Source organism: Pezoporus flaviventris, unplaced genomic scaffold (genome assembly GCF_033815535.1).
Source record: "Pezoporus flaviventris isolate CSIRO_AGI_PZ_B2104156 unplaced genomic scaffold, CSIRO_AGI_Pfla_v1 ptg000040l, whole genome shotgun sequence".
Classification (NCBI taxonomy): Eukaryota; Metazoa; Chordata; class Aves; order Psittaciformes; family Psittacidae; genus Pezoporus; species Pezoporus flaviventris.
The window spans coordinates 7,050,144-7,075,803 of NW_026892588.1; the positions used below are offsets into that span (position 1 = coordinate 7,050,144).

General features: G+C 38.8%; 1 protein-coding gene across 4 annotated transcripts in view; it reads right to left on the reverse strand.

Annotated features, from left to right (window-relative positions):
• The window catches only part of GPSM2 (G protein signaling modulator 2), a 30,499-nt gene extending 5,408 nt beyond the window's left edge, over positions 1-25,091 (reverse strand). The window contains exons 1-10 of one of the 4 annotated variants that reach the window (XM_061465165.1): positions 24,907-25,072; positions 12,261-12,574; positions 5,452-5,673; positions 4,279-4,414; positions 3,624-3,766; positions 2,936-3,059; positions 2,564-2,679; positions 1,446-1,601; positions 557-665; positions 29-158 (exon numbers count right to left, since the gene is read on the reverse strand). In XM_061465165.1, coding sequence (XP_061321149.1) covers positions 29-158; positions 557-665; positions 1,446-1,601; positions 2,564-2,679; positions 2,936-3,059; positions 3,624-3,766; positions 4,279-4,414; positions 5,452-5,673; positions 12,261-12,322 — 1,198 coding nt within the window. In that variant the 5' untranslated portion in view covers positions 12,323-12,574; positions 24,907-25,072. Of the gene's footprint in view, positions 1-28; positions 159-556; positions 666-1,445; positions 1,602-2,563; positions 2,680-2,935; positions 3,060-3,623; positions 3,767-4,278; positions 4,415-5,451; positions 5,674-7,281; positions 7,740-12,260; positions 12,575-24,906 lie in introns of those variants that run through there. The other 3 variants (XM_061465162.1, XM_061465164.1, XM_061465163.1) reach the window with 3 other exon arrangements.
• Between the last annotated feature and the right edge of the window lie 569 nt (positions 25,092-25,660).

The window sequence follows — 25,660 nt, forward strand, 5'->3', positions numbered from 1 at the left end:
AGTACTGCAGAAATAGGCATGTATTTACCATTCAGACTGGTATCTACTGCATGGCTTTCTGCCATCATGGAGTTGTTTGTGCTGTAGCTTAATCCAAGAACCATTTGAAGATCTGAGAGATTAAGTCTCGCAGTGAGTTCTCCACTTTTATCTCCTACCTGAAAACAAAAAAAATAAGTAGTTCTATTATTGTAATAAAGTATACACATATGTAAATAGAAAGCTAACCTTGTCCCCTAGAGTTCTGAGAGAAAAAGGCTGAAAAAGTTTTCCTGGTTGAAAAACCTGAGTCATCCTTTTAATGAAAAAAATGACAACTAAAAGGTACATAAAGCCTAGAACACCTCTGCTAGGCTGTTATCTTGGATTCCATCATGATGCTGTCAAATGTGGCACTAGAACTAAGGGAGATAGGGCTGAAATAATTTGGAATCAAATATCTCAGAAATCAGTCAAAATCCAGTTCATTATTCAAAGTCACATGCATGGATCATCTCCAAAAAAATCACTTTGTGAGAGCAAAACTACCAACTTACAGGCAACATGAAACTCATACCTCTCGTGAGATTTCCAAGTGCCTTTCTGCAAAATGCATAGCTTGGTCGTGATTTCCCAGCGCAGTGTAAGCATTCCCTAAACTCCAGCATGCTCTTCCTTCACCAATTCTGCAGAAAAAATTAAAACTTTCAATTATACCATTCCTTGCTGAACACTAGGGGTCGGGTTTCCATAATATTGCCAAAATAAGATTGCTGTGCCAAAAATTAAGGCTATCGTCTTCGAACACCAAGAAGTTTTTGTGTTTAAAGGAATGTGATCTAGGTATAACCATAAATATGAGCAAATCTAATAACAATACTAATTTTTAAGCTCACAGGAAATATAATTAATTCAATTCTGCAAGCATGAAACGTTTTACAACCTACTTTGCTTTTCCTCAGATTGCATGCCTTATTATTCTTCACATACTGTTTATTGAGTTAGAAGTACATTTAAATGTTGTAAAAAATTTTACGTGCACCCAACATCACAAAAAAGGCATTATAAATTATGATTATAAAATAAGCACTAGTTGCAACTGTATTATTCTCCTTTCCTCATCCCTTCCCATATTTTTAATCTGTGGAAAAGCAGGAGGTGTATTCTTGTGAAGGTATGCAAAACTATTACAATGAAGTCATGAAAAAGAGAGCTGCTTTTCTTCTCCTTAATTTACAAAAGAAGATGATGTGGAGTCAGTCATTCATTGCTTCCGTCTTTCACCTCAGACTCATTAGCTGCAATACCTCCACGAGTAAATATTTTTTTTCCACATGAAAACTGGAGCCCAGCATAGCAGGGAAAACACATTACTTCAGCTGTCTTAAAAGAACAGTGACAGCAGAGGTAAGAGCTAACAGGATTTGGTATGTCACGTACACATTAAACAATCTCTTAGAGCTTACTTGTCATTTAATTCCTGAGCAATCACAAGGTGTTTCAAATGATAATCAATTGCTTTTTCATAGTCTTGAAGCAAAGTGTATGTGTTCCCAAGGCTGTAGCAGGCCTGTGCTTCCACAGCTCTGTCTTTAAGCTGTCGAGCCAGCTGGAGCGTCCTCCTGAAAGAAGGGGTTAGTCACCTCAAAAATCACTGCAAGAAGTTTATAGAAGTACACTTGTGCAACTAAAAAAAGTTATTTATACAAATTAGGACACCATGCTAGCAAATGGGCTGCTATTCAATCACTATCATGTACACTCTTACAAGATTTTGTCTTCCACTCCCCTCCACAGCAACCTATTTCCATTTACTTTATTAGAACAGACTGAACCCTTAAACAGCATCTTCAAATTTTAATTTATTGCTTCATCAATAATTTATAGCACTTTCCTGACAGTTATGCACTTGAAACAGCTTGGTATATTGTTTATTCTCCATCAAAATGAGCAAGACAGACCTATAACTGCCGATCCAGACTGCCACTGCTGGGCAAGAAAAACGTGAGTACTAAGAGGAATCTTCTCAGTACTGAAGCTTTTTCCCCTTTCAGAAAGGACAAGTAGGCTCTGAAATTCATGTAAGACTTAGCCTGTCTCTTCATCAAGCTTGTATTTTCCCAAGTTACAGTAGCTACTGCTTAGTGGTACAGAGATCAAGAAAAGAAGTCTTGATTGAGAATACAGACTAGGTATGTAAAATCATTCTGATATGCACCACCTATCATCCTGACAGCTCCCCATCTCAGGTGTACTGAAGTTATTTCAGAACTTGCTAAGAGCGAAGACATTAATGCTTTGATTCTAGAATAAAGGGAATAAATGCCTATCAACAGAAAGGTTTCTTATCTACAATGCTGAAAAGAATCTACTTAAAGTAACATAAAAAGTGAAAAAAAAATTAGTGCTGCCCCTCCCTTAAAATTAAACAACTACAGAAAAACATGATCTTTTGCTAAAATCATATTCAGTTCTCCTCTAAAGATATGCTGAAGAAAAGGCTACTCTACAGTGAACTAAAGTACCACACACAACAGAAGCAAACTGTACAGGAAGAGGTATAAATTCTAAGCAGTCAACTGACTTGTAGTATTCTGAAGCGGTTTCAAATTCACCCAGGAAGATGTAGGCGTTTCCAAGATTGCTGTATGCTCTTCTTTCCGCTGATCTATCGCCAAACTCTTTTGCAATTAGGAGACGCTTAAAAAACAAACATAGAATAATTGTGTTATTTGCTCTATTTTGTCTTTTCTTACACATTTGAATACAGAAATGCACACTCATAGTTTTTCTCCCATGCCTCTATATTGTTCTCCAGGCCACAGTGCTTCAAAAGAACAGCCAATCATCTTGAAGTTGTGCCATGAAGATTTAACACTTGCATTGGAAAACTTGCAGCAAGATCCAACCCAAGACATGTCCTAGAACAGAATTCCTTACTAGCACATTGCTGTACCTGTTCATGGGCTAAAACCGCGCTCCTGAAGTTGCCCAGAAGATAGTGTGTGTTTCCCAGGTTTCCAAAGGCACGTCCTTGTGCTGCTCTATCACCCAGCTCTGTTACTATTGACAGATTTTCCCTGTTTCAGGGGAAGGGAGAAGGGGAAGAATAGTGACTTTTAAACAGGGTTTTTTTAACCCTCGCAGTAATTTAAATATTTATTTTTGTTTTAATCTTTCCATCTATAAAAGGAAAAGTTCTATTTAATCTGATCTGTTTTCTACTTTGGCTTATTTTAATGGCCTTTATGCAACCATAAATCTTCCACTGAGCATGAAACATTTCCTGTGAGATCCTGAACTTAACTGCACCTTTTCTCAAGATGGTTTGCTCGCTTCTAATCGCAGAGCTACGGTAGATACAAATACACCAAGGTCCTATCACTGACTCAGTCTGGTTTGAAGAATACTGCTGGATTCTAACATAAGGGAAGGACTTACCAGGTAGTAAGAGGTACAATAAAAGGAAGGGCATAAGAAAAAAATAGTGCACTCCCCAGTTTAAAAGGGAAAAAATTCACAGGTACCACTGTTCTGAATGGAAGCATGCCACAGTCAGTTCATGATTTCACAACTCTGCCAGTACTCTAATGAAGTAGATTATCACATCCTCTCATTCCCCAACATTTAAAGCTACTACTTACTCATAATAAGTTGCAGCTTTTTGTAAAGCATTTTTCACATCATCTGGAAGTTCCCCTGGGTCATGAGTCCCAACACTGGCTACATTTTTCCCTTTAGAGTGATATACGTTTCCCAGATTATACAGTGCTCTTGCTTCTCCAACCTAAACCAAAAGGCAGCATTACAATTTTATGCTTCAGAGTCTTCCATCACAACTAACAGTACCACCCACAGATAGGAAAAGAAGTTTGTTAACCAGTTGTCAAAATATGCTCTGTCCATTCTTAACTTATTCTTGACATCCACCTTCTCCCACTCAGTTACATCACTTCCTTTTGAGATGCCATACACATACTAATTCTTGAGGCCAATTATAATTAAAAATTAAATAAATCAATTAAAACAAACAAAACAAAAACAAAAAAAACCACCAATCCAAAACAAAAACCCACCACCACAAAATGGGATAGTATTTGTTATCCTGGATCTATAATCTTCCAGGTGCAAACAACTATCTTGCAATCTAACAGATTCTTACTGTCTTGAAGAAATAATGCAGTATTTATTCAATATGCAGTATTTACTTCCCTCTGAAAGGTGGCACACATCACCAGTACAACAGGGTTCACTAGCATATGTTAGCAGTTTACTTCCTGGTGCCTGAGCAATTCTTACCTTATCGTTTAGCTCTCTGGAAATATCCAGATGTCTCTGACAACAAACAATAGCTTCTTCAAAATTCCCAAGTACCTTTAAGGTGTTGCCCAGATTCCCACTAGCTTTAGCTTCACCCAGTAGATCTCCAATTGTTCTAGAATTGCACAAATAAAGCACCCAGTGAATGAGTGTACAATTTGAAACCAAGATAATCAATGTATAGTAGACAATTAGAAGAAAAAAAATATTAAAACCATGCAAGTGTGTATGTATTCAATTTTATATCTAAACTGCACTCACATAAACTTTGTTCAGTCTTTGTTCAGACATTTCATTTTGTTGGTGCTGTCTGTGCAACAGCTAGTTCACGGCATTCAATTAGATTCATCTACAGAACATTAATTTCTTTTAGGAAGGGAATAAAGAGAATTTTTTAATGGTTATGTAAAAGGCAGTCCAAGAATTAGAATGAGAGGTTTAACTACTGCTGCATTTTACTGGACTACCATAGTCTTACATTATTTCCAAGACATACTTGTCTCCTAGAAGGATCTAAGGTAAAGCCACATTCCTAGATTCTAAACGAGACTTAAGCCAAAAGACTGCCACTGAACCACTGAGAATGTGATACTTCAGGAATAACACAAAAAAAAAACAAGTTCCCAAAAGGTTGCAGCACTTGAGCAGGTTAAGGCAGGGAGAACAGGAGATACGTGCCTAAATTGAGGTCAAGTGCATTATGTGCCTCTGTCTTTTACTGGATCTATAGCCAGTCATTAAAAAACAGATGCATAAATGGCATGTGCAAAGCACAGGGGGTTTAGATTTCACAGTATTATGTTTTACAAAGAGAAACATGAATGAGTTCTGCCTAGTAAACAAGAGAGCCAGGCAAACTGAGTTAGAAAACAGGAAAGGGTGAAGGAAGGGTGGATTTAAAGAAGCCATTTAAGTATCCACAAACCTGGCGAGGTCTCAGTCAGTACTAGGATTATTGCATGAGACCAAGTATTAGCTCCAGGTTAAAGGGCAATCAAGCTACCTAACAGAACCCCTGTCCCTCTGCTGTCACCACATTCCCTCACTAAGAATATTAATAGTAGGGTTTGGTAAAAAAAATGAACAGTCAACTGCTCATCTCTACCAGGATGGGATGACAGGGAGAACATGGTTAAAGAAAGACAAGATTACCTTGCAAGAGTTAAATCATGGTGATGGTATTCCAAGGCCTTTGCATATTCATGCAAGTAGAAATAGGCATTGCCTAACTGGCTGTAAATAGCACTGAGTGTTTTTAAATCTTCAGTTCCAACCTGAACAGCTGCTTCAAAGAAAGACACACCAGCTCGGCAATCTCCTGCTTTACACAGGCGCTCACCTTCCAAAGCCAGCTCCAGGCAGGAAGCCTCCATCCTGCACAACATAAGCAAAAAAAAAACCATGGTCACTCTAAATGCAGAACTTAGTCCGGTAACCAGAGTTCTGAAACAGTTATTTTAGTCAGGAGGGTCTCCATTTGTTTAGGACAGGGACTCAGCACCACAGCACAAGCAATGAGCTTTGTACTGTAATATTACTGACACTAATGCTGAAATGGAAGATGCAACTTCAAAGGTGGTGAGCAAACATAACATTAGAGCAGCTTCACCATTATTGTTTTTTTATTCTTCTTTCCTTTTAAGTCTCAGGAGGAAATCCAAACAGTGTTTTGTCCATACACAGCACCTTTAGGATTCAAAAATGCAGTTTTCACCATCTACGTGATCTCAGAGAAGTGACTTAGAAAAGAAGCTATTATTGGCAAATACCAGTTTTGACAAACATAAGCTCTTTTATTTTTAGGCTCATATCACAGTTACCTGCAAAATGTTCCATGAAAAAAATAATACAAAGTCAATTTTTCCTGTGTATCAAAGACCGTGACTGTTTTTCCTGAAGTTGTTTCCTATGCAATTCAGTACTCCTCATCATTTCCTATAGTGGCACTGCTATGTAAATTCTCTGAGTGTAAAGAAAACAGATCTACACTGAATTAATGACAAAACCTATGTCAAGGCAAGTTACTTAACTGAGATGCCATCATGCAGGACTCTATGGAATACTTTTTATTACTGTAAGCAAATAATTGTAGAAAATACACCAAGCAGTAAAGAAGGAAGTTATGAATTAATTTATATAATTTGTAGAAGATTACATTTTGAATAATACGAAAGCAGCTGTTACAGAACTGCAGCTGTCAGAACACATTCATATGTGGTTTTGCTGCTGGGAATTCAGGTGTGCAAAAGGTAACATTTCACTAAGTGTTAGTGATTATATACAAACATTTCCTAATGCGAGGGAGATGAGCGAAAGAGAGGAATGAGAAGATGACTTTAGGTCTTCATCCTGAAGTGTATTTTCAAGATATGTGCATTTTAAAAAGCTCACAAAACTATCATCCTTCTACTTTCACAATGTTTTAAAAAAAAGGAAATTCAGTCAGAGCCTTTCTGTAAGTGTTCAAAAAGGGTGTGCTGATACTGCCAAAAAGGGGACATCAGCTTTGTAAATCTATCCATTGTTTTGAATTTTTCTTATTTCTTTCAAGGTGTTTATACAGTATGTATCAAGGCTTGCACTCCAAACAAGAACATTTGATGTTGTTAAAGATTTCCCCATTATGCCATGATTTGATATTTACCTGCTTGTAAGAATAAAACTTTAAAATTCTATTCCTAAAACTGTTTCCCTTTGTACACACAGATCAATAATAGCAATAAATGCTGACTTTTCCAAAAGCTTTTTTAATGGCAACACCAGAAAAGAGCTGTTTTGACAAGACACAGTGATAGATATTTAACCTACTTGCACTGTTGACATTTCATTATTTTTCTAATTTGGAAAAAATTAGGTTATATGACAGTCTACTCTAATCCGAATGGGAAGGAAATATTTTGGAAATATCCAATGACTTTCAAGAGAATTAGAAGATTCTGGATCATAAGTAAAATAAGTTACCAACACAAAGTCGTACCATACCTGCTGGTCTTCGACATTCCACAATTTAAGCACAACGAGATGGCAGACATATTTAACTATTTAAACTAAAACCACATGGTAGCTGTTGAAGATGCAGACAGAAACTGATAAGTCAGGCATGAAGTTCTTCCCAGGCCCAACTTCTCATGTTGGATATCCGTAACACACGCAGTATTTTTAGGTTTGGAAGCTCTTCTCAGAGAAGTGAAAGTATTCCTGTTTGCTAGAATGCACAACCTGGGTTTTGTTACACTGTGCATGTGTTGAACGTCAGACAGAAAAAGGCAGAAATGATTAGGTACAGTTAAGTACAAGGCAGAAATGATTACACCATCAGCAACTGAAGGTTTAAGACTTAAAACACTTCATTGGGTAATCTTAATCCTATCCAAAGAGGTTCTCTCCGGGCACCTCATGTTAACTGACATGTCCAATTAAAGTGACAGCTAGAAAATATGGCACTCCTTAGTGTGAAGGATTTAGACCATTACATAATCACATTCATTTCTTTAGATTTTTAGCTTGAACAGCTAAAAAGCCTTTTTAGCTTGAACAGCTAAAAAGAGTAGAGCTTTCAGCAAAATCTGAACATGACATAATAGTCAAAATGTTATACTGCACTCTGGTCTGTAAGTAAATTTGTCCCACTAAGAAAAAAATCATGCTTGGATTTGCAACTGTGATACATCTGCCACCTATCAATGAAAAAAAAGGCACAGTTTAAAAAGGTACAAAGACAGTATCAGAGAACGCTATGGACTGGTAATTTTCCTGATATACTACATTCAACTAATCTCACACTACACCAAAGACTGACAAATGCCATGGCAGCATTATCCTTTCATCAAAGAACGTGAAACAATATTTGACTTCGGAAACCTACAAATAATATAACTTAGAAAAATCAAAGATTTGACTTCTCATACAGAACACAGAATCATAGAATGGTTAGGGTTGGAAAGGACCTTAAGATCATCTAGTTCCAACCCCCTTGCCATGGGCAGGGACACCTTACGCTAAATCATATCACCCAAGGCCTCATCCAACCTGGCCTTGAACACTGCCAGGGATGGAGCATTCACAACCTCCCTGGGCAATCTATTCCAGTGCCTCACCACCCTAACAGGAAAGAATTTCCTCCTTATATCCAATCTAAACTTCCCCTGTTTAAGTTTTAATCCGTTACCCCTTGTCCTATCACTACAGTCCCTAATGAAGAGTCCCTCCCCAGCATCCCTATAGGCCCCCTTCAGATCCTGGAAGGTTGCAATGAGGTCTCCACGCAGCCTTCTCTTCTCCAGGTTGAACAGCCCCAACTTCCTCAGCCTGTCTTCATACGGGAGGTGCTCCAGTCCCCTGATCATCCTCGTGGCCCTTCTCTGGACTTGTTCCAACAGTTCTATGTCCTTTTTATGTTGAGGACACCAGAACTGCACACAATACTCCAGGTGAGGTCTCACGAGAGCAGAGTAAAGGGGGAGGATCACCTCCTTCGCCCTGCTGGTCATGCTCCTTTTGATGCAGCCCAGGATATGGTTGGCCTTCTGGGCTGCAAGTGCACACTGCCGGCTCATGTTCATTTTCTCATCAACCAACATCTACGAAGGCTTATACCCAGGCTGATGAAAGTTATGAGTCTTTAATTCAACCATAACTACAGGAAGTAAATAAGAATGGGAATTAGGAACTGTTTGTGTAAAACAATCCCACTATTTAATACTACTCAAACGCAACTCTAGAAAGGCTGCATTAATAGGTTGCCAGAATATGTACAGCTAGTTAAAGCTATGATTCTATTTGGATCCATTTGGATTCTTACTGACCTTCTACAATTTCAAAGTCTAAATAAGCCATTAAAAAAATAATGAAGAAAACAAGATATTTATTTCCAATTGCATGTATCCAATATTAGTATTTTATTCACATTATGGAAGAGCTGTGAAATCATCCAGTTATTTTAAAAGTTTGCAGGCTTATCCATCAAGTGCCAAAACCAGACTCAAAAGAGGTTTGGGTTTTAGATTTTTTTTTTTCCCCTCCATTATTTATGAAGTTATTTCTGTTATTAAAATTAACCTTTTTTTTTTTTTTTCCCTCCCTAAGATTTCCTTAGGTCTTCTCCAGTCTTAAAACCATCACCCCTTTGGAACATTTAAACTACCCCTACTAATAGTTAAACAGCATACTGACAGACTGGACTGTGTCAGGTTATCAATATTTTAGGAAGTCATTAAATAGTTACAAGGAGAATATGAAATTACTCCCTCTGTTCCCAGAGCTGAATTCAATTACTTATTTATTCAACACCCAGTGGCTAAACAAAAGATACACTGAATCTGCAGAGACGAGAAGAGAATAAGGCCCATTCATCTGTGCACTTGCAATAAAATTCTGTTCCTGCTAAACTGGCTAATGTTTTTCCAAATATTACGGTGGAAATAGTCACACAGGGCTTTGTTTTCTTACTCTGTTTGTAGTTGCCTGGCCTGTTCTCTGAAAGGTTGGCATCTCCTGAATAATTTCTCATTTGTAAAACTATCCCATCCTTATCTGTCCCTCTAAGCTTTTCATCTCGCCTGGCTCCCTTTTCTCTTTTCTTCCCCCTGCCTATGATACATGTAACATACCTAGAGACTAAACAAGAAAATCCTATTGTATCTCTCCAACGCAGATGCATAAATTTCTTGATGCCACACTAACAAAGATCTTATACTCTCCCAACTCCTACCCTTAGTCCTGGTTTCTGTACATATCGCAGAAGCATACCACACTGACCCCTACGAACACCTTAACTATACCTCCACTGCAGCACTGTCTTTAATCAAACCAGGTTTGACAGGAGACTTAGAAACAAAACAACACACAAGCACCACATGCATACAACAAAGAAACCACACAGCTGAATCAGGCTTTTTTTTTTTTTTTAATTCCGGTCAAGATAAAAACAGTTACAAGTTTCTCATGTATGCATTCAGCAGGCCAAGACAAGCGAGTTTTACAGTTACTCTATAGATGACTTCTTAGCCCCATTTTTTAACTTCAGCGTTTTCAGTCACTAAACAACAAAAAAAAGCCAGCTTCCCCCCACCAGCATAAGCATTTTTATGGCTGCTACAGCGATAGTGGTCAACTAGAGTGGGGAGAAACAGCTTGCACAGTATGAAAAACATCCACAATAAAGCCTCTTCTTCGGAGTGGGCCACCGACTTCTTTTTAAAGTCGGTTCTATTGGAATACCAGAAAGAAGGGAAAAGCAGTCAAACCCAAATGAGCCTGGGACATGACCAGCAGGTAAAAAAAAAAAAAATATTACAAATGCATTAAGTAATATCCCCCCTCCCCTCAGTAATTTATGACCTATTCTTTCCTGCATTAAATTTTAAACTACAACCAAGTACAATCTTTCCAAATTACAGCTATTAAATTAAATCATCATAAAATTCCAGTTCAATATACTAAATGAACGTGCAGCTCCTCTAAGTTTTAGAAAACTTTTGTATTTTTAAAAAAATTAAAAGGATTATGCCTCCATGTTTTTTAAATATTCATCCAATCACAGTTCTTAAGGAAAGGTTTAATAAGGCCATTTAATGATACTGTTAATCAGTATCATTCAAGCCTGTACTGAAATAGAGGACAAAGCAGTAAGACGTTTTGCCCTGACTGTGCTGGCCAATTTTTCTGCAGTTATTTTTGGCTTGTCAGTTTAAACGAGACAATTGGTTGTGCCGCTTTCTTCTGCCATTTACTTCTATAATAGTACCCTGAACAGCTCCTGCTTTTATCAGCGGGTGAGCAAGAATCTTCCATAGTCACCTGGGGAGGACCAAGAGCATCAACAACAGCAAAGATAAACATGGTACAGGAATGCTGGGACGTAGATACATTCAAGATACACTGAGCACAGAGAAAATAACATGCTCACACACTTTGGGATTTCTGCTCTCAAAGCCACCTTATAAAGATTTCAGCAAAATAAAGAGAGCAGAGTTTAATTGCTAGTATCCTTCCTGACCATGAAAAAACTCCTCCTGCTGACTGCACTGCTCACCAGAACTGTACTTCTGCTCAGTGGATTAGAGGACTAAGCAATCTAACACTGAGAAAATGTTTTCACATGTACTGTCTTTCAAATAAGGATAGTGCTTAGTTCCTGTTAGCTAGCAAGGACAAGGCCTCCAAAGCCAGAATGACCACGATAGAGGGGAACACACAACAAGAATGACACTTCATATTATTCTTAGAACAATCTTGTCAGTGTCCCAGTGTCCCTTCATACTGAATGAACTGCAAGATTTACCATTCCAAACACCAGCCATCCAAATACCATGCACTACACAACGCTTCTGTTGCTCAGGTTCATTAGAGCAAGTCTGAAGTGCTAACATGTCCTCCCACATCCGTAAAGGGGATTCCAGACGAAAAACGGCAAAAGTTCTCAGAAGAGAAACCACATATCCTCTTGACTTGCAGCAACAGTACTTTTTTAGACCAAGATATCAAGTTTCTATCTATCAATCTCATTTCTTCATCATAAGCAAGAAAAATACTGCTGTAGCTGATGGTGCACCTAAAAGTTCATTGTTCACAGAAGCAATAATGGGACAAGTACAAAGAACTTGAGCACACAAAACTCAACAACTGGCAAATGCAGACCAGAAGCTAAAAGGAGAGACAGCTGCTATTACCATGCAGGAATCATACCTCATATCATTCCATCAGAAACAGAAAGAAATACAGACAATGGTGTTATTCTGAAACCACACACAGTTCCAATACTATACAACCATGTAATTATGCTAATATAATCTATTACAAAACTGATTTTTCATAGTTCAAAATCCAAGAAAAAGAAAAGTTATTCTAGCTTTCAGTGTCAATAACATTAGTAACAGAAACACCAAACTATTTGTTGCAAGTGGTTTAGTTTTCTATTATTAACTATACTTACTCATCCGTACTAAAATTAACAGTCTTACCTGTAACGAACATGAAAGGAACGATCTTCACGCATGCTTATCAAAACATTATTTTCCTCCATTGAGTTGCATTATCAGTAGAGAAAATGTTAGTGTTCTGTAATAGGGTAAGTAGTTTACTATGGAGAAATGTTGCCAGAACAGCATTCCAGTTAGTACATTAAGAAGTTGGAGTAAAGATATCCTAAGCTCCTGCTGAAAACCTCTTCTTTATTAGTAAGGTAACGAGGTCACTGTCAGACACATCTTAAACCTTCAGAAACGTGTTCAAGTTCTTTCATCTGTAGCCCTTTAAGCTCCATTCAGCTTCGTTTCTGCAAAGGGAACACAAGATGCTTGGCTTGAAGTCTCATAGTCAGTTAATAACTCATAATCATTTGCAGCTGATGTAAAAGCATAACACTACTCCCACCAAGCAGGAAATGTCAATCAAGAACTTAACACCAGAGCCAAAGCCTTCTACATACATATATCAATTCCTGTAGGCAAGCAAGGAAGCAAAAAGTGTTTAACAAAAACGCTTTCTCTTCAGTTGGAAATTTGGAGTAATTTACCCTTGTTCGTATTCTTTGGCCTTGTGACATTCCAAGCAAGAAGTTTAAAGAACAAAAGCTACAGAATGAGAGGCATAACATAAATTTCAAAATGCTTTACACGTAAACAGTACTGCTTAAGCCCCGATAGCTAGCTGAACTCCTACAGCAGTCTGAACTGGCTGGCACTATCCCATATGGAGATCATCCCTTCTGGAGATCATCCCACCTAGAACATCACAAGCACAGAAGTAAGGATAGGTTTAAGCTCCATTCCCCTTTCCCCTCCCCACTCCCAAAAATAGAGGGGGAAGTTTGGGTGTGGGGTTGGTTGTTTGGATTTTTTTACACTGGCTTCACTTTCCAAGTTGCTGCAGCATTGTCATATGAGCTCCAGAGTCTGCTCCAAAGGGACTGCAGCAGCCAGTACTTAAACATCAGATATGTTTAGGCTGTCAGGGAAAAGATGAACAGAAAAGAAACTCTGTGTTAAAAAGTTTACCCACTTTTAAGGATATTTTTGGTTGAGGAGATGACATTTATTGTTCAGTACTAATATTACCTTCCCTTGTAAGTAAACCTATAATTGAGTAATTCACAAATGCATGTTTCATCCAGACACTCCAAAATACCAAAAGAACAGAGCTCAGATTTAAAGCTGTCACCAGAAGAAAACAACCCTCTATTTTTACCTGTCAATGTAAGCCATGCCCTTCCTCTCACGAGTTTTATCAAGTACCAGCAGCGAAGACTCATGCTTCCCATCATGCTCTACCTTGACAGCACCTCTCAAACAGGCCATCCACATTCTCCCTGTTAAAAAACTACTCTGCCCTTCCATGGTCATCATTGGAATTATGTGGCATCAACAAGTGGGTGTGGGTATATTTTACAATTACAAAGTGTGACACATGCAGTTTACAATCCCATTGCAGCCTACACACTGGGAGGACTGTGTTACAGGTATTTACTCTCTGGAAGCTTGTCCAAACATCAAATTAGATAACTCACACAATCAGGGAGCTCTGAGCCACCTCATCTACAGCAGTCACTCACCAGCACTCCTGCTGCTCACCAAATGCAAGGAATTCAAATTTCTCTTCCACACAGATGCACTCATGCAAAATGCCACATGCCACAAACTAAAAAGTGTGTACTTTGGCAATTGCCACAGATCATGAGACAATTTACTGTGGCAATTTGTGTATTTATCCTGTACCTGTTATTAACTGAATAATTGAAGAAGCTTTTTTACAAAATAAAAAGCCTATTTAAGGCTTTATAAAAAGTTCTATTTAAAAATACATCAGAATGCCTGTATTTATTTAAATACCAATTATTTTTTGCAGAACATTTCACATCAGCTGTTTATAACTCCATTTACCTGAGCCAGGCTTCTGTACTCGTCCTTAGCCTCATCCTCTGACTGATGCCACCACCTCCCATCAGCTGGAACCACTGCTCCTGCTTTCTTCCCTCCTTGCTGGCCATATGGCACATTCCTGGTCTCAGAAAGGTGATATGGACACACCAAAGTTGGCCAACGCATCATGATCTCAGATCCAACAAAAGTTACTGGGTCTGGTCTTCCTATTTCACTTCCTTCTCCCGTAACCCATTAGGATGTCAAATTACGCCTTCACCAAACAGGTAATCAGTAAGCAACCTTAAAACATATTAATTACAGTGGTGGATTCAAAACTCAGAGGTGGAAATCAATGAACAATTCCACAGATACCATCTCTCAGGTGTAAACTCGCCTTGGGAGGATTATCTTATAGCAAACTAAGCACTTTGCTCTTGCAATTGATGTACAGTAAGTATACAGACTCTCTGCAACCAAGCTTTTCCTGAACTGGTGATCAACATGGAATTGACTCAGAGGACACAGTACTTCAGCAGAAAAGCCCAGTGGATTAGTAAAAAAAAATCAGAAGTTCTACTCTATTGGCATGCACAACAGTGAAATGGCTTTCACCTGAACTGCCATTTTTCATTAAAATTTCATGCAGCATAAAAAAAAAGCACTTGTTGATTACTAGGAAAGAATCTGCTTTAGTGCTTTACATTTATTCTCTTAACACCTCTAAGCAATACAAAATCCATAACAATGTCAGAGAGCTGCCTTTCAGGGAAGAAAAAATAGAAAATTGAAGTTGTATATACAACTTGAAAATGCATGATTTTACCATTCCAGCTGTCAAATGCTGCAATAGTCCTAGCTTTATTGCAAGTTCAAAATAGTGGGGAAAAAAGCACACAAGAGAAAACTGGGCCTCCTTCAGAAGTGGAAAATTAAACTGGTATTACTAAATTACACAGCAGTATGACACCAAAACCAACACCACCACCTCCCAAAAACAAATAAAGCAAGGCAGAAGTTAGGCAATCCAATGTGACACCCAGCTTATACCCCACAATAGACAAATCATGTGCTTTATCAACTCTTTTTTAGGAGAATAAGGTGAGCCATTGCTATACACATCCATCCTGGCTATAAGCAGCTGAAGTATCTTCAATCAAACCATTAGTAAAAAGATAACTTTGACTCCATGCAATGCTTTATCTAAAAAAAGCCCATACTTACCACTCTTAAAAAGTCACTTTTCATTCTTTTTGATTAAACCACAGATTTCTTTAGAAGCTTTATTGATAAAGAAGCTTGGGGTTTGCATCGCATGAGGTTATAAGACATTTCTTTACTAAATTCTACGAATCTATTTTTGATTATCTAAAACTAAAATTCCACTTAAAATCTATTATTTTGTAAAAATTTTACAATGAAATAAAAAATCATGGTAAAATATTAGTGTTACCTACTGAAAGGAATCCCACACAAGAGTGCTTTAAGAAGTGAAATCCCATCATGCTTGCACTTTTTCAGCATTTTTCATAAAATCACTATCAGTGCTCTCAGAAAGGGAACCAAGGCCCAATGGCTGATACTCAAAGAAGGTACATGTCAGCCTTCCCTTAACATTACTGCCCTGAATCAGTGATGCATATATTAAGACCTGAATGAGCCTCACTCTCACTGAAATTACAAAAGAAACCAAGAGTTCCCCATCTTCAATTCTGATCAGTGTGTTTCAAGGCCCTGACAGCAATAAAACAAGAGCTGTAATTTCTTTCTCAGAAGCCTGTTTTGCAAGCTAATTGTCCTAGGTCTTACAACTGCCAGACAAACATTTCACTTTTTAAGGCATTTCCCACTCAGAAAAGATATGACTACCTACAAAGGATTTTATCACAATGGTAAATAATCACTTTAATCAGTTTGCAATTCTTATTTAGGCTGAACATCTGTGGTACATGCCTTCGTATTAACTTTTGATAGAACACAGTATTTCACACAAGTGAAAATGAACTGGCAAGCCACAGAAAACCAATACTGCTCTTTATCAGCAGTATATAAAACCAATAATCACAATACAGTTGGGGAGGGAGATGTTTTTTTTCCCCTGCACCTCCTTAAAACAGTACATTGCTGCTGCTTCACTGGCTCCTTCCCCCAAGCCATACCTTCCTTTGTGGAGTTTGTCAGAAGATCAGAAGTTGCTTTGCTTACCTACAGTTTCACAGCTGACACGCACTGACTGGTCACTTGAGGGCTGACAAACGAGTCTTTCTGCCTGTCCCTACAGGAGACAACCAAGTAATGCCTTCTCTACGCATCTGCTATTTTACACAAAGCTATAGGAATGGAGCATCTGCCAAATAAAGTCATCACTGACTGACAGATTCACAAGCTATTACAGGAAAATACACGCTAAGGTAGACCAATTGCACTAAAGAAACCAAACAGCTACAGAGATCCACTGCTTCAAGATTAAGGTGAATTTTCCAATGGGGAACTAAGTTTGAACTTCTTTTCAGGAAGAGGCTACAGCATGGGCAGAAAAAGAGGAAAAAAGAAACTTGAACAGGATTCTGTAAAAAGAAAACAGAGCTTTGCATGCCCAGTGGAGAGACAGGCTAAACGGCAATAAAAATACACTGACAGATCTATTACTGCTATTACTGAAATATTGAGATTAGCTTGGTTCCAGGCCTTCAAAATATAAAACAGAATATAAACACAAACAGTACAACCAGAAACACTCAGAACTAGACAAGCTGTAATTTTAGTCTTCAGTGCTGTCCAAAAAAGTTTTTTTTTTTGTAATTCACCATAATTGGAAATCTGGGGTAAATAGCAGCATCACTGGCATTTCTGTACTTATATGTATTTCTCTGTAGATGAGCCTTAAGGTAACTCTGTGCCACATTTGGAAAAAAAGTATTTTTTTCCAGTACAAGTGACTAGTCATGAGAGTAGATCATGCAGATACCAGAAACACGGCACTAACACCAGTGTAGTTACTGTTTAAAACTTAATTTTAAATTCCTCTCTGCACCACTTTTGCAAGAACTTCAACAGTACACAGAACCTGCCTTCACTGATGAAGTGAATTTGAGGTTTTATTCAGAATCAGTGCTGATGTGGAGCAATACCTGCTCTGAATTACTGCCTTGTTCTCCTTGTGGATTTATATATGGAGCAGAATAAACACTTTTTCACAGAATCACAGAATAAACCACTTCTTTGAAAGAACTGGCTTAGTAACATACAATACAAGCAGCACACAATCATACTTTCCAACGCACAATCCAAGTGCAGCTCACATTAGACATTAACAGGTTGCATCTAAAGGACAGAACAGGAAAACTGAGGTTTGTAAACAACCACCTCAGACACTCCTCCTAGGTGTGAGTCTGATAAAGCAGATTCTGCAGAGCTTGTAATCACTATATATCATGGGAAAGACCCAACCTAACACATCCTATGCTATCAGTCTAATCAGACAAGCTGCAAATAAATTAATACCACTATCTAATGTTCTTGATTCAGATGCTTCCTCCTCCACCCCAATTATATTTGCCATGCTGACTTAAAAATATGGGCCAGTATGAAACTAAGACACATTACTGAATATTGCAGACAACCCTAAAACAAGGGTATGGGTGTGTACTGTACTGGTTTTGGGCCACTTGTGATGTTCTTTCAACAAAATAGGAATCCTACCAGCCACTGCTCTGCAAGTCTGGATTTTCACTTACAGCATACTAATAGAGAAAGAAACATGAAGTTTCCTCTCCCCAAATCATGCAGACAGGACTGTCTTTTACATATGAAACCAATGCACAGATAACTACCTTTATGAATCAAAAGAACAGAATTACTATAGCAAGGTATTGAAAGTTGATTCTGTTATCTATGAAACTATTCCACCTCTCTTCTTGGCCAGTTAATACCCAAGACTTAATTACCTCAGTATAACCAGCAGTCTTTTCCAAACAGTTAACAGAAGCACAGAGATTATAAGGGAGTAGAAAAATACTAATAATAGGAACTTTGACACTCATTACATTCATCCCCTCAAAAATTAAGTGCTAAACGAAAAATTATGCAAATACATCATTATCTGCCACAACATCCTGAGTGATCCAACTGATTCTATTCTTCACTTCCCTCTCTATACCATTTCTAGCACTACATTTACCCAAATGGAAGAAACAGATTTTTGTCCAAGTGTTTTAATTTACTCACCAATTTTCTTTACTTGTAATCAAAATGACTGCAGAATGAGAATCCCCCCAGTGACAAAAGAGCACAAGTATGCCCAGAACAGCCCAAAATAGGACTGTAAAAGAACTGCACTGAAAATATTAACAACTATATCAAAGTAATGGAAATATTGCATAAAAACCCACAACTAACTCACAAGCTTAAATATGTAATCATAAACCATAATAGTTTATTAAAATCTATTTATATTTTTAAAATAAGTTTTTACAAGGTCCTAGCAGGGAAATCCTTCTAAACTGGGAGATTATTTTCGAAAACCAAAAACAAGAGGTGGCAACAAATTCTGATCAAAACAAAGTAAGGATCAGCAGCCACAGCTCAAAGTGAAAGCATAGACTGGAATTCAACACTAAAGGAAAAGAGACCAACATTTTTTTATCTAATTGCTAATCAAGATCCTGCATTACATCAGGCACGGTAACAGTGGAGATACTTATCATGCTATTTCTAAAAATGCTGTCTGTTCATGGTTTCCTTTAGTTCTTTGGTTACTTAAACCACATGAATCCTGTTGATGGGGGGGTCTAGATAAAGGCAAGAGAAGGTTCGCCTCCTCTGTGCCCTTTCATGCAGGTTAATTCCTCTTGATTCTCCCCCCACTCACGTCTCTCTTTGGCAAAGCAGACTAGATAACCTGGTTTACACAACATTGGATTAAAGGCAAACAAAAGTCTAGGAGCATTTCATATGGGCCTTTAAGTAATGCTAAAAATCTGTAACATGGCAAGCCTTTTAAACTCTGTATACCCTTTTTGTTCATCCCTCCCTCCTGCTTTTAGAGGGTTGTGCAAACTCCTCCTTTAACAAGCATTGCCTAGCACTTTTTTCAGTATTACCCACAATCACCAACCTTGAAACACAAGGAGACCTAATGACACAAGCTATTTCTGCCAGATCTTAAAAAAAAAAGAAAAAACACAAACCTAATCCAAACCACCATGACAACTGATTGCAGAAGCATCTTCATTCTCTGAGTCAGAAAGCAGCTTGCCTGCATTCTCACAGGTTATTTTCATTTCCTTTTATGAGAAACACCCAAGTAGCAGATAAAAACTGCATAAACACTATGCAACAAAAGAAATGCGTATCATACCAAAAACTAAAGAAAATTAACACTTTCCATTAAGGAACACTCAAATTGCTAGTCAGAACTTGGTACTTCTACTCACACTAAACTCTGTATTTTCACCCAGCAATCAGACTGAAATGGAAATACATCCCTTAAAATGGAACAGTTAAGAGCAGAAAGAGATGCATGCCAGAAACTTAGGAGAATGATGCAATATGTAAAGACAAACAACATACATCCTCATTGCTAGTATATTCAGTCACAGTTCCAGGCCAACTTTATTAGCTTTAGTAAATGCGAAGGTGCTCTATTAGGCATAGTAAAGGTATAGTATAGGTTTGTAAACAGAAATATATTGCTGGAACATCTAGCAATGATGCAGGTCGCATAGTGACTTGCGATCTTAGAAACTACTGTAGACAAAACCAAAAAGCTACCGCATATCATTACACTGAATAAAACATAGAAGCATCAGATACCTATATTAGGCTGACAACAGTGTTCAGTGATGCAGAAGTGGACCTTTAAGGGCCTCTATCACAGAGTATCTTTCCAGAATAAACCATCCTGTTCCTAAGAAACTTGGTATTTAGCTAGAAATCAGCTTGCCACTTAATGTACATATACTGTCTAGCGCGCAAGTTAAAGAACTGGGTGTAGCTAACATAAGTAACCACAAGCATCGTTATTAGAAGAATATTTCTGCAGATAGTTTATGTAAGCTGTCTATTTAAATCTTTAAGTATGGCAGTCCCACACTATGACAAAATAAGAAAGGAAGAGAACATGAAATGCCACCAAAATAGAACTAATATCCCCGTAATAAACCTCACCAGCCAACTGAAAACCAATTCTAAATACACAAGTTAAGATTTCAGATACAAGAAGACAGTAGAATAATATCCCCCCTTCTGCCTTAAAAAAAAGAGCAAAGTCAGTTTTTTCACATATTCCATATACCAAGACATTACGATTCCTTCTTTTTTCTTTCCTTAATTCAGAACAAGTTCCAAGATTTTACTTAACTCTCATTCATAGACTGAAAACAAATACTGTGCTGCCTTCTTTCCTAGCATCCCAAAACTGGAGATGAGATCTGCAATTTTAAAGAGCTTAAATGCCACAATAGCCTTCAATGACAGCTCACAGCAAAGTAATAACTTGTGATCCTTTTATTCTTAGCAAAGTTGAAATCATATTACCATAAAATCAGTGAGTGTTTTGTTACCAAGTTCTGAACATAAATTTGTACATTGCTCCTTCTGCTTATTAGGGACTCAGACCTCATCACGCAAATTAACACATACCAGGCCTCTCCCAGCCAACAAGATATTTACTCCAGTACCTTCAGTCTGGGAAACGAAGTATGTTCTATGATGTGAAAAAACACCAGATGTGAAAAGTTCAGCACAAAATCCTGACTATTTGCACTTCAGCTGATAGAGCAAGTTGATCACAAATCTCTCCAATAAAATGTTCCTCCTAGCTCAGCTTCTTCCTGGGCTAGCTGTAACTTTTATTAAAAAGATATCCTGGTAAAGTAAAAGATAACAGCCAGATTGCACAGTCATCTTACAGAGAAAGGGGAAAATTAATCTTAAATTTCCACAAATTTAAAAAAAGTAAATTAAAAAAATCTTTAGAATCACCAGTACTAAAACACAACAGCAATTTAAGTGAAGTAATATAGCTGCCATTTCAAATTTCCTATTTCACACTGTGATGCTCACTGAGACATTAAGCAGACATACAGCATAAAGAACTCATTACCATTCCAGCAAGTTTTTATCTTGCAAGAAGCAGATGTAGCTCTCATAATAACCATAATGCACTACTGAAATGATCCATGATACACTAATGCCAGCAGCATTGCTTGCTTCATCACCCTCGATTCACAGGTATTAACAGCAAGTATTAACTGTCTTCTCAATTATGAGTCTACAGCTGGCCAACATACAGCTAAAACCTGTGAAAACTGCAGAAGTGCAGGATGAACATGTACTATAGCAAGAAGAACATGTGCTGGTCTTTTCTTATTGCTTGCTTCCCATAGACACAGGTACAGTTTATTTATGGCACATCACCTATGTAGATTTAAGGAAAACACTATTTGTTGAGATGCCAAGTGGTAAAATGCTTTGCATATTTAATATTTTGGGATGCAGATGCACACCTATTCAGAAACTAGTCAATGAATTTTCTTTTTTATTCTGTGTGATGAATACTGAACTGGATTCCATTTTGCCCCACTGCCCCCGATTTATCCACTATATATACACATTATCACACAAACACAATTGGTCACAATAGCGTATCCTGTCCTCTAATAAACCGTCAACCGCTAGGTAAGGTACAGGCTCCAAAGTAATGCACACAGGGAACATAGTTCCATACAGTATACTAGCAATGCAATGGCGGGGAAACATAGTAAACAAACAGTGAAGAAATAGAAAGTATTTAGAGAGGCTTCTTTGTAGATCATATGATTTATATTCCATGCAACTCAGCTGCATGTAAGCTTTTCCCTCCTATTCACAAAAAGTTAACACAAAAGGTCTATTATATGACAAGAACGATAATCTCCAAACACTGCCAAATTTGAGTTTGAAGATGCAGCTTAACATTATTCATCTGGTCAAGTACTACACATGTTTCAGACCATTTCTTGCCAGTTTTCCACTTCCATTTTTCCTATATTTTACATTCCTATTATTGTGGTCTTCCACAAAATACTTCCCCCCCCCCCAATCAGTTCTATAGCTGGCTTGCTGTTAAATGGCTAAACAAAAGTTAAGGGTTTGTTTTCTTCACCTGGTATCTCTCCATTCTTTCATTCTCAGAAATAATAATAGCAATTACAGCTTAATTTTTCAGAAAGTCTTCAGATCAATATTTCCTCCTTAAACAAACAATTTCATCTAGATATTAACCTTAAAAACTTCTAAACCCAAGATCATAGTTACCAGATCTGGGCAGGAATGACTAAATTATGGAAAGTGAAACTGACCGCACAACTGGTACAAAAAAAATGAATGACATGAAGAGGAAAAATACAAATATCTGTCCTATTAAATCAAAAAAGTAGAAAATTAGCAGAAACTAAAAGTGATCCTATTTAAAGCAAAACAGAACAATCCAGATAAACTGTATAAACCAAGAAAAACTCCCCATATGTTCCTTAGAACTATAGTTAAAACTATGGACAGATCACGTTTATTTTTAGAATAAACCACCCATGGCTTACTAAAACATTTCCTCCCTAACCAGCAGGGAGGCAAGCTGCTCCCTGCATCATACTGTGCATGGGGACCTGAAGAACACTGGTTTAGAAAACTTGTCTGTTGTCATTTGTTGACATGAAAAGGCCAGGAATTGCAATCAGAAACAGTTCTAGCAAAATAAGAATAAACACCCATTTGACAAGGTACAAGAGGTAAGACTTATTTTGAAAATTGTGGTCTTCTCTTCTACAACATCCCAAAAGAAATAGATTTTTATGTTTTTGCAATGCTTTTACTCAACATGCACAATAGAATCAGTCAGGCTTGCTGACTCCCAAAGGAAGGTGTAAGCAGAGAAATAATTGTTCTCTCTAAATACTAAAAAAAAAAAAAACAAACAAACAAACAAAAAACCCCCATAAAATATTAACAATTTAAAGCCAAGTGGCAACAAGAGAACAAGAACAAAATTATGTCTATCAATAACTTTTCAAGAATTACTTTGACCTATTAACCAAAGCTGACCTTCTACCTATCTTTAAAACTTACAGAAGGCAGACTTAGATTAGATATTAGGAAGAAAATCTTTATAGTTAGGGTGGTGAGACACTGGCACAAGTTGCAGAGAGAAGCTGTGGCTGCACCATCCCTGACAGTGTTAGAAGACAGGCTGGATGGAGCATGGAGTACCTGGTCTAGTGGAAAGTGTTCCTGCCCAGGAGCTTTAATGACGCTTCCAACCCAAACCATCCTATGATTCTGCGATCAAATTCTACAGTTACACTCCAGAAGACCAGTAGGAATGTATAATTCCAAGTAGTTTTAAGACACTTGAAAGAGTTTCAAGAACATCTAACTATCAGCATTTTAAATAAAGCAACAGACAACACCCATACAGGTTTCTTCGAGTCCAATAACTAAGTTATTGGTGGTCTTAAGTTTCAGTTAAGTTTTGTCTCAGCTTTATACGGAAGTAACTAAAAGTATAAAGTGCTTCCTGCTGAAGAGGGATACATACCTACAGATCAGAACTCTAGGTAATCATTAATTAGTAAGAAGGAACACTGGTAGAGTGTAATGTATTTTACACAATAAAAATACCTTAGCAAAGAATTCACAAGGACTGCACTGTAATGACGACCTTTTTTTCTGATGTTTTCAACACTAATAATAATATGACTTAAACAGAAGGCGTAAAGTTTTCAGACCAAATTTAAAGAAGGACTGCAATTTCTTCACTAATCTTTTTGAGATGCAAGACTTTGCATGCTCTCTTAAATTTCCAAGATGATTGCACAGCTCTCCACGGCAACCCAGGATGCATGTGTCCTGCAGCCTGCTGGCAAAAATTTAACAGGAACAGCACATGAGGCTAAAAAGGCTTCTAAAGCAGTGTATTCACTGCTGAAAGGCCACAACTTAAAGGTGGGTAAAATTTGTATCTGCAGACAGGTCAATAAACGGTTAATAAAGAATTCCTGATTAACTATGCTCCTCTGTTGAAAAACTGAATAAGCACAAGAAGGGGAGTAACTCGACTAGCAAGACTACAGTCTAGTGGATAAATAGGTTGAGGTGTGGTATAACTTCAGTTTAGCTATGCCACAACATAATGTCTAATTCAAATTCTTACAGTTTACAGCTTCCTCCCTGTACACAGGATGCTGCAGGTCCTTTGGTTCCTGCTATATTAAGAGACTGTTTCACTCCTCCTTTAAAATTTCATTTACTATTTATCATCCTTATCTATTTTGTTAAGGATAACACAACCGATTAAAGATATCTGATGCAATGCTCTTTTGCTACAGATTACACTTCAGAGGCACACGGGTGACCTCGCAGGGCTATACAGTCAGTAAAAGCTGGTGGGATCGCTGTCTGGCTTTAGCTTCCAAAGGAGCAAGTTCCACGACTACCAGAAGCATCACTTCCAGCCACAACACCGCACTCGACGTACAAACACCAGCTTTCCGAAGCTGACCAAGTTTCTCCGCCAACACGTCAGGCCGCTCAGAAGCGGCTCGCCGATACAGGCCCCGCAGCCCTGTGAAGCCGGGACCGAAGGAGCTGCCGACGGAGCAGATGCTGACAGGCAGCGCGACCCGTCGGGACGCCAACTGCCCGCCGCAACACTTCCCTCCCGGCACCCGGCGACCACGGCGCGCCCCCCGCCAGCTTCCGGGCCTGCGCTCACCTGGTGCCGGCACGACCGCTCGCTGAGGGGCTGCCACGGCCCCGCTGCCGGAGCGTCCCCCACAGCGCGGCGGGGAGGGCGGGGCGGGGTGGTGCCCACCACGCGCAGCCGCTCTTCGAACCCGCCAATCGCCGCCCGACCGCCCCCCACAGGCGGGGCGCCCAACGGCTGTGCTCCGCCGGCGGCAGCCCGCCCCCCGCCGGAAGGCCGCATCATTCATATGGACCAATGGGGAACGAGGGGGCGGGCCCACAGCAGGGACCGGGCAGGAGGCGGAGGGAGACCTGCGCCCCGCCCCTCCCCTCCCCTCCCCTCCCCTCCCCTCCCCTCCCCTCCCCTCCCCGGGGCAGGGCCCGCCGCCTGGCTGGGCTTGCGGGCGTGTCAGCGGGCGCCGCGCACCTGGTGCTCCCCGCAGCGCCATGCGGTGCAACTGGAAGCGAACTGCTGCCGGGCCCACAGCCTCCGCCGTAACACACTCCTCTACAGCTTCATAGCTCACAGAGAACGGAACTGCTCAGCCACACAGCTGCTTGCAGGACACTAGTGCTGTAAGTGCCTTCTTTCCACTTTTAGCGGCTGCGGTGTGTGTGAAACTAGGCAGTTCAGGAAGCTGACAAGACTGGCCATTACTTTAGTGTCGTACTAATTCTGTGCATTTTATCTGATGAAATAAAGGGGTAACAATGAAATTAAAAGCAAGTTCAGGGGGTTTTCTCTGGTGCAGAAGCTGAAGAAATGCAATATAGTGGGGACA